This window comes from Acinonyx jubatus, chromosome D1 (genome assembly GCF_027475565.1).
Source record: "Acinonyx jubatus isolate Ajub_Pintada_27869175 chromosome D1, VMU_Ajub_asm_v1.0, whole genome shotgun sequence".
Classification (NCBI taxonomy): domain Eukaryota; kingdom Metazoa; phylum Chordata; class Mammalia; order Carnivora; family Felidae; genus Acinonyx; species Acinonyx jubatus.
This window is the reverse complement of record NC_069390.1, coordinates 109,097,152-109,106,019: the sequence shown is the minus strand read 5'-3', so window position 1 is coordinate 109,106,019 and position 8,868 is coordinate 109,097,152. Positions and strand designations below refer to the sequence as shown.

The window sequence follows — 8,868 nt, the reverse complement described above, 5'->3', positions numbered from 1 at the left end:
ACAGAAGTATATTTTTTCCTTCTATGTCCATACTCCAACATCACATACGGTTTTAAGACATTCTTAAATTAACAGGGAACAAACACAGAATCAAGACAGGACCTGTCAACAGAAGACATGTATTAAAGCTACAGTATCAGCCTGGAATTCAGAAAATACAAAGTGGTCTCGCGCAGTGATTCTCAGCGTTGGTGTGCGTTGGAATCAGCCACCTGGTAGGAAAAGACCCTTCAGCGGACTAAAGGCAAGTCACGTTGCGCCAGGCCTTGGTCTCACGAGAGACAGCAACTTTGCTCCTCCAGGAGGGGCGCAGACAAAACACACCACAGTATGAGACCAGACTCTTGCTCCCTGTTCCTTCTCTGCGCCTCTGATTCAGGGACGGTCATGAATACTCTCAAGGATGGTACAGATCAGGTCAGACAGTGTGTGCTAAGGGCTTCCCTAGTTCATTCCCACACAGCTACTACTGTCGTCACCACCACCAGCCTATACAGACCACACTCCCCCCCCCACCCTGCTCCCCCATAGCTGCCAGTACTTACTTAAGACAGAACCCTTGTTGATCGCGAGCCCATGGACTACTAGTACCATTTGTATATGTCGGTACCACGTTTACTAGCTTCACCCGTTCACTTACATTAAAGTTCCAGTACATGGTTGAAAAGAGAATTTTTCTATCTACACTAAGACCACGAATTCAAAGGAAAAAGGCAACTAAGCCTTAAACCCTGTCGCTTCTAAAGCACCAACACCCAGATGAATGAACGGCTTTTCAGAGTGACCCGTTCGGCCACTCTCTGATGTTCCCTTATAGTGATGGGAGTCTCTGGTTATAGATGGAAACAAGAGTAAAGGACTTGCCATCCTCATCACTGCCTATGTTCACTATACTACACAATCACGCTACACAGTGAAAGTTTTTGGCCATGTAAGTAACTACCCACGTAAGTATCTGCAGTTCTGATATTCTGGAACTACAACCAAAGCCAGAGAGGTGCAGAGTCAGGCCAGGGGAGGGGCCGTCAGCCTCGGCAACACGGATGTTTTGTGTTGGAGAAGTCCTTTCTGGGGGGCCGTCCTGTGCACAGCAGGAGGAGGTGGGCGCTCTGGCCCCGACACCCCAACCAAACGTCTCCGGGGTTGGGGTGGGGGGGGGCGGTCAAGATCCTCCCCAGGGAGAAGCAGGGAGCTGGAACTTCACAGACATAACTGAGACTCTGCGTGCACAGATCACACAGGACACCGTGGAATTCTCCTCAGTGGGGACGGCAGCATGTGGGCCCCTGCCCTGCCGTGTGTGCCGGACGGACTGCCGGAACCCACGGTCCCCACACGGACCCACCTCTGTCCTCCGGCAAACACCGACGTGACACAGGGAAAAACACAGTTCATCTTCCACCAGTGTTCTGTGGCCCGACACAGAGGGAGAGCTCCAGTTGACAGACATCTGCTACGCGGGGAGCCAGCTCGGTCAGTGCAAGTGGCCCTCCTTCTGGATCCGAAGTCTCTCCTTCTCCACCTGTAAGCGCTCCTTCTCAATCTGCAGCTTCTCCGACTCAAATTTCAGAAACTGCAGCCGCTCCTTCTCAAGCTGTAGGCGCTCCCTCTCGAGTTTCAGCCTCTCCGTTTCCAGGTCCTGGGGCTGCGGCCCCGGCTTCTCGCCCTGGCCCAGCTCACCGTCGGAGGAGGGCGGCTTCTCGGAGCCGACCACCTGCAGCCTCAGCTTCTCCCGGTCGACGTGCAGCCGCTCCCGCTCCAGCTGCAGCCGCTCCCGCTCCAGCTGCAGCCGCTCGGCCTCCAGGTCCAGGCGCCGCAGCCGCTCCCGCTCCAGCTGCAGCCGCTCGGCCTCCACGTCCAGGCGCCGCTTTTCCAGCTCCAGCTTCTGCTTCTCCAGGTTGACCAGCACGTGGGGCTCGTCGTAGGCGGAACGGGACGGCGTGGAGTTCAGGGTGAAGAACTCCTCGATGTGGGGGAAGTCGGGGAGTTCGCTCTCCCTCCTGGAGTCTGGGATGACGGCCGACAGCATCTCCTCCTCCTCCTCGATCTCAAACTAGAAGGACAAAGCACTTTTCAGGACGGATCTCTGCTTCGGCGGGTAATGTGTCTAAACACTGCTTTAAAGCTTTGTGCACCGTGCGAGCACAGAAAACCACTGGGGTTTTGAAAGATATTTACCAAGACTTGCCTGTTGTCACTAATACAGGTGACCCTTCAACAACGCGGGCTGGAGCTGTGCGGGTCCACTTACACGTACATTTTCTCGCTCAGTACGGTGCAGGACTGGAAATGGATGTTCTCTTACAACTTTCTTAACTATTTTCTATAGCTTGCTTCATGTTAAGAATACAATATATGGTACACATAACATACAGATAATGTGTTAATTGACTCTATGTTAATGATAAGGCTTCCCGTCAACCGCAGGCTGTTAGTAGTTAATTTGGGGGAGTCAAAGCTTATACAGGGACGTTCGATGGTGCGGAGAGCCAGCACCCTCACCCACCCACGCTGTTCAACCGGGTATGTAATTAAGAGAAGGATACGTGGGTTAAAAGAGAGATTCGTGACCGGAAGAGCAATGGAATGACACTGTTAGGTCAAACTTGTGAGTTGGCTTGAAAACTGGGATCTTAACTGGGCCCGGACTATCATAATCTCCCACATTAGAACTGAAGGAATAAAAGGAGAAAGAGGATTCCCAGGCCAATACTTACTTCGGGACTCTGGGGGTCTCGTTCCTCCTCTTCCACTTTGACCTCAGTTAAGGATGCACCTGCATCCCTGAAATCTGCCACGTTCTGCCAGTCAAAGTTGGGATCGTTTCGGAATGCAATCTTGTCGTCCATCTCTTCGGTGAGAGAGTCGTCTAGGTCGGAGGTGGGGAGGGGGAACCCTGAGCCAACCAGCTTAATGTTGGCCTTCATCCTCTTTCTCTTCATAAGCGCCCGCCAGTCCAGGTACCTTCTTTTCACCTCCGTCCCCGTCCTCTGCTCGCCTTCCCCCACGGCGTTCACACACTGTGCGATCTCCTCCCACGCCATCCGCTTCATCACATTAATCGTCGTGTTGAGCTGCTTGGAAAAAATGACTTCTTTGCGTTTGGTAATTTCTTTCAAAAGGGTCTGAGTTTCTTGAACACTGAAGTTGCTTTTCCTCTTCCTTTTCAACTGCTTCATTTTCCTTGCTTAAGTGCAGAGTTTTCACGGTCAGAGAAGGTGTGAAAAGCTGACAAAGGCTACAAAGTACAAAAATCAAGAGCAGTCCCTTCTTGGCGCTTTGTCTAAATCAGAGTCTTCCGCTCATCTGGTAGCACGGGCAGGCTGGACAATTCCTAAAGAGAAAAGTAGAAAATCAGTCCACTTGCAACTTTGCAACGTACCTCCACCCAAGAAGCTGCACACACGTCCCTGTAAATGCGGTTCACAACCGCCCACCCTCTGCCTCTGCGGTTGTCACCCCGGTCCCTGACCGCTTGTTCTCACCTGGGCTCCCCACCGCTGGCTGCCGCTCTTGGCCTGCTCACTCTCCTCCACCCCCAGTTACTTTTCTGCTGCAGCCACACTGGCCTTTCCATTACCCGTTCTGTCCACCCCTCCCCCTCTTGGAGCCTCTGCACACACGGTCCCCTCGGCCTAGGACATGGATACCTGACAAAAATTATGCACTTGTTTGCGCATCAGATCCTAAGTTCAGTGAACATCCTAGAACACTTGTAATGTTAAAGGATCACATTTAATTAGCACTCTGGCCTAACATTCCTTATGTAATTTAAATTACAAAATGGGCTGGTCAAGTACTCAGCTTTCCTCTAGAGGTGACTTACGAGGTACTATGTTTATAAACTAGGTTTATTTATTTTTTTAGATTTTTTAACGTTTATTTATTATTGAGAGAGGGAGACAGAGCATGAGCGGGACAGAGAGAGGAGGAGACACAGAATTCGAAGCAGGCTCCAGGCTGAGCTGTCAGCACAGAGCCCGACGCGGGGCTCGAACCCACCAACTGGGAAATCATGACCCGGGCCGAAATCGGACCCCCAACCGACTGAGCCACTCAGGTGCCCCACTAGGTTTATTTTTAAATATACTTGTGTATACCTTTTACAAGTTATATTTTTGCTTATATATAGAACACCTATACCTTTATACATGTCTTACGTATTTTTAATATACTTAGAAGAAAGAACTGAAGCAAACTGTGCTTCACAATGTGCTCTACACATTAAAGTAGCCCGGATATGCTTCTCCTTAGTACCTGTGTTGCAGCACACACTTCAGAGAATTACTCCAGTGAAAACTGGGCTTTTTTGCCTTCCTGTACCATTGCAGCACTAGGAGGGCCTGGGAGAAGTACCAGAAGGCTCTAGGAGGATGTGGGAGAAGGATCGAGAAGGATCTAGGAGGATCTAAGAAGGTCTGGAGCCCACTGGCTCCAAAGGCTGTTATCTTCAATACCTAACACTGTGCCTAACAAACAGGAGGTACAAACACAACTTAAAATAAGGTGATGAGGGAATGGGAGAGGTCGGAAAGTGAGAGACAATAACTCAAGGAAGCTAAGCTACCAAAGCTGACACACTTCCATGGGCAAAGCATATGTTTAAAAGGAAAAGTCAGCCCAAGTCAGTATAGGCAAGAAGCAGTTTGTAAAATTACGTGAAGCCTTTAGATAAACTACCCACCCTTTCACTATGCCGAAAAACGTAAAAACATCACAAGTTCTACGAAACTGTGAAAAAGAAAATTTCAAGCAAAAATGCTATTTTGCTACCATAGCCTGTATGGATCAGTAATGAGTAGGTTATCAAAGACACATTTTTAATATGGAATCAGCAGGTTAGATGTCTTTAAAAATAGAACAGCTAAAATAATATTAAATTCCGTATCATATTAAATACTTACAAGGTATTGATAGGACTTTTTGTTTGCAAAAGATAAAGAATGTTTCAGGGCATTTAAATAACTTCTTCAACCCTTTAAAAAATGCTATCATGTTTTTTAAGGGAAAAGCATGGTAAAAAACACAAATATCCATCAAAAGATTAGATGAATAAACCATACCACAGCTACATAATGGGATATGTGCAATAAAGGCTATGTAAGAGTACGAATATGATTTAGCACATTATTCCTGTGTAAATGTATCTTAGATCTCCAGGCGGTTACAGCTTAATTGTGTGAAAACCTATGACACCTGATTAATGTAATAAAGTACCAAAATCAACTGAAATTTGCACCTGAGTTGAAATGTGGGCACTACCTTTGCATGGCTAAAAGCTAAGCTATGTTTCCAGGAAGTTTTTTTTTTTTTTCTCTGTTGTTTCCTTTGCACTTTGATTCCTCTATAACATAGCTTGGATTTCTATTCTCCATTACCCAATAATGTACTCAAATATTTATTGTGCTCCTACTACGTGCCAGGCACATACTCTTGGTGCTGGGGATAGAGAACTACTTCCTAAAACGTGCAAAGATGCCATTCCAGGTGTCCAGCACTCTCCTTTTCACACTGGTTGTGTTCCCTATCTTTGCAGAAGGCAATTCAGTGGTTGCAACCTCCAAAGATTCGCAGCTCTTGCAAGCCCTGACCCAGAGAATGGCCGTCTTCCTTAAGTCCCGGCGGACAGTCACTCCTCACTGGCTGCAAAGAGGTACAGCAGTTCGCTTACGTCATCCCTGTGAGAATGATGTACCACCAAAGGCATATTAAAACGGCATTTTTTTTTTTTTTAAGGACTAACACTTAAGAATGAAGTTCCTAAACACTGCGCGAGAAGGCAAAATTAAGAGCTGTGAGAAGGACATTCAGGCACTCAATTGTGGGCACAAACTTTTTTTTTTTCTTTTGGTAAATTCGTTAGGTGGTTCAAGAAAAAAAAAAAGGCATCACAAACTATAGAAACTTCCCCAAGTCCTCCACCCCCCCTCCCCGCGCCCACACGGTCTTCTAGGAATTCCGCTTCCCGGCCAAGGAGGAGGATGCTCTTGTCTCAAAGTTGTGATAGGTGGACACCTGCGGGTCACTTCAGGGCCGCCTGTCCTCCGAGCAGGTAAACGTGTCTCCCCGTCCCCGCCGCGCTCTCGGGGGGCCGCCCGCTCACAGCCGCGGGGAGGACTCGCGGGGACGGCTGCACTCCCGGGAGGCCACCTGGGGGAGGTGGCAGGGCCCCGCCACCGCACCTATGGGCAGCCTGGGCGGAGGTCGGAGCCCAGATGAGGGGCGCGGACGGGGGCTGATACAGCCCTTCCACCCGCCCCGCGCGGACTCGTGGTCCTCGCGGCGCCGTGGTCCCGCTACGACGCACCCCCAGGGCCAAAGCCAGCAGCGCAGGGACGGCCACCTGCCGCCGGGACCCTCCCCGCCTCTAGGGCACCCACCGTCCGCGGCGCTGCCGGCTCATCCAGGGCAGAACCGCTCACCTGCGACCCCGACCGCACCTCCACCCGATCGACTCTTACGGGGCTGGGACGGGGGGGTGGGGAGATGCCTCCCTGATTCCCCGCCCACCAACTTCGCCCTCCTCAAGCCTCCACCCATTGGATTATATGGCTGCCACTCATGCGAGACGTCTCATCCATTGGTCCAGAGGGTATTGCCGTTCTGGTCGACGGCCCGCCCCAGGTCTGGCCTCACAATGGGAATCGAGTCCCCAACCGGTTCCGGGTTAGTGCTCTGGGGTTCCGCACTCTTGTGATTCGTGGCCTCCCGCTCTGTGCTCGGGCGTTGGCGCGAAGCTCTGTCAGTCAAGTGGGCTCTAGAAGCGGATTGGTTCCTCGAGATCAGCCCGTGGCGCTTTTCCTTCTGATTGGGGCCCTGGCCGCCCCGCCTCCCAACGCTCCCTCTGTCCTTGACCCTCACCTGCTAGAAGGGCAGAGGGGTAGTGAAGCCTAGGCGTGGCTCCACCTGCGTCCTAGTCGGCTCTCACCTCCCTATCGAGTGAGGCTCAGCTTCGCCTCGGCCGCACCTCTGAGCTCTGAGGCCGCCCCTGCCCCAAACGGTGATTTCCTTACTGCTCAACCCGACTGTCACTTAGTGTCCTTGTGTCACTTGACGCCTCCAAAAACATTTGACCTGTTGACCATATCTTAGTTTTCCTGTGTGCTTTCCTCCCTCGCTGTCTACTCCTCTGTGGCCCTTGACAGTCGCGTCGTGCACCGCCACCCTCAGTCCTTAAGTCACTGATGGCTCTGGCCATGTGGTCCCTTCTTCCCACTGTGGCCAGGGCGGTGGGTGTGCAGTTGCTGGGTGCGGTCTCAGTCCTCGCAGATAGTGCAGAGCTTTTCCAAGGGTTTCTCGGTCTTCCATCAAAATCCCTGCACAACCTCCCCGCCCCAACCGGGTTGTCTGTTTCTAGCTGCGATGGTGGATGGTGGTTGGGACATTGTGTTGCATTGCATCCGCCTGTAATTTCCGCTCCCTGCTCTTCCCTGCCAGCCTCGCGGCTCGGTTCACGAGTTATTTCTAAAGGAAGCCTTCCCTTTTCTCCATTCACCGGCTTCACCCTCCGAGTTGTCTCTCTGATGTAGGTTTCCCCGGTTAAAGGATGCTCAGCTACATCTGTAATTCAGGTGAATAACAAGGGTCAGCCTAAGTGTGGTCCAAGGCACCACCACCTGGCATCCTATTAAATCCTACGCCAACCCTTCACCTTGGGAAGGGGGTACCCTCCATCTGTCAGCTCTTCTGACCTGTTCCGTGTGGGTGGGCTTTCTTATTCACTGTTGTACTTTGTCTGCCCAGCACAGTGCCTAGAATATAAGGCACTCAAAAGAGATTTGGTGAATAAAGGATGGAATATTCCGTATGAACGGTGGATGCTTGCTGGATGTTCCTGGAGGAACTCCAGTCCACAAAATAGGAAGTGCTTGTGGAATAGGGTCTTTGCAATGTGATGATGGGTTTAATCTTCCAGATTGCACTTAAGAGTTCGTGTGAGAAGCCTGCCTATACTTTTGCCTAATTAAAACAAACAGGTGTTGTGGGTTTTTTTTTTTTTTATATGAGAACTTGGATTTTTTAATTTTGGATTTTGTTTGTGGTGGATGTTTCTCAGATGGGTGCGGTGGGAAGGTAAGACAGCACTCCATCCCAATTATAACCAGACGCTTTCTCTCTGTTCCCTTTCAGAGAATGTCCACGTGTTGAATCCATTATATTTACTTCAGTAGCAGAGATCACACCTAGAATGTGTCTGTAAGTACTAAGAACCTTCTGCTTTCATAGGAACTCTTTCACGTTCCTGCGATGAAACCTCTGTCTCAGGCTGAGTGCAAGACCTATCCTAGACACCCTCGCTATTTTTCTCCACTGTAACTTGCGTGAGTGCAAGTGGGCCAACAAGGGAGAGACGGAGGGTCATCCCAAATGCCTAATGTCATGACCCCATTCTGAACCTGATAGTCTGTTTACTGATTTGATTTTTGCTAATACTAGCTTCAGGCTAGAGATCTGATGCCAGGTTCTTACACACTTATTCTAGAACTGAGCCACCCAGCTGTGCTAGCCACTAGCCAGAGAGCGCCTGAAATCTGGCTAGGGCAACTGAATAACTGAATTTTAGTTCTTAATTTTTCTTTAAAAATGGAATTCAGTCAATTCAGTGATTGGATAACTTATAGGTACGTTTGGAAAACTTGAGTTATGTGAATCTACTTTTTCAACTGTACATTTTTTGAAATCTAAATACAAATGGAGTATTCCTGATAAAAAAAAATTAGCATCGGAATTGAGATGTACTGTAAGAGTAAAACATACACAGGATTTCAAAGATTTAGTATAAAAATGTACCGTGTCTCATTGACAATTGTCATATTGATTGTAAGTTAAATTATAAAATTTTGCATAATTGGGTTAAGGAAACTATAT

General features: G+C 49.5%; 1 protein-coding gene across 6 annotated transcripts; it reads right to left on the bottom strand.

The window, feature by feature from the left end:
• Window positions 1–218: 218 nt before the first annotated feature.
• MSANTD4 (Myb/SANT DNA binding domain containing 4 with coiled-coils) lies at window positions 219–6,560 on the bottom strand. 6 transcript variants are annotated; one of them, XM_053204172.1, is made up of 5 exons: window positions 6,381–6,464; window positions 5,432–5,678; window positions 2,718–3,334; window positions 1,850–2,053; window positions 219–1,798 (listed from the first exon to the last, which is right to left on the bottom strand). In XM_053204172.1, exons 3-5 carry the CDS (start codon window positions 3,177–3,179, stop codon window positions 1,475–1,477), a joined length of 990 nt encoding a protein of 329 aa, XP_053060147.1. In that variant the 5' UTR covers window positions 3,180–3,334; window positions 5,432–5,678; window positions 6,381–6,464; the 3' UTR covers window positions 219–1,474. The 6 variants fall into 6 exon arrangements, with proteins under 6 accessions (XP_053060147.1, XP_053060149.1, XP_053060148.1 ...); XM_053204174.1 differs by having other exon boundaries at window positions 5,432–5,643; window positions 6,381–6,449; XM_053204173.1 differs by having other exon boundaries at window positions 6,423–6,444.
• Between the last annotated feature and the right edge of the window lie 2,308 nt (window positions 6,561–8,868).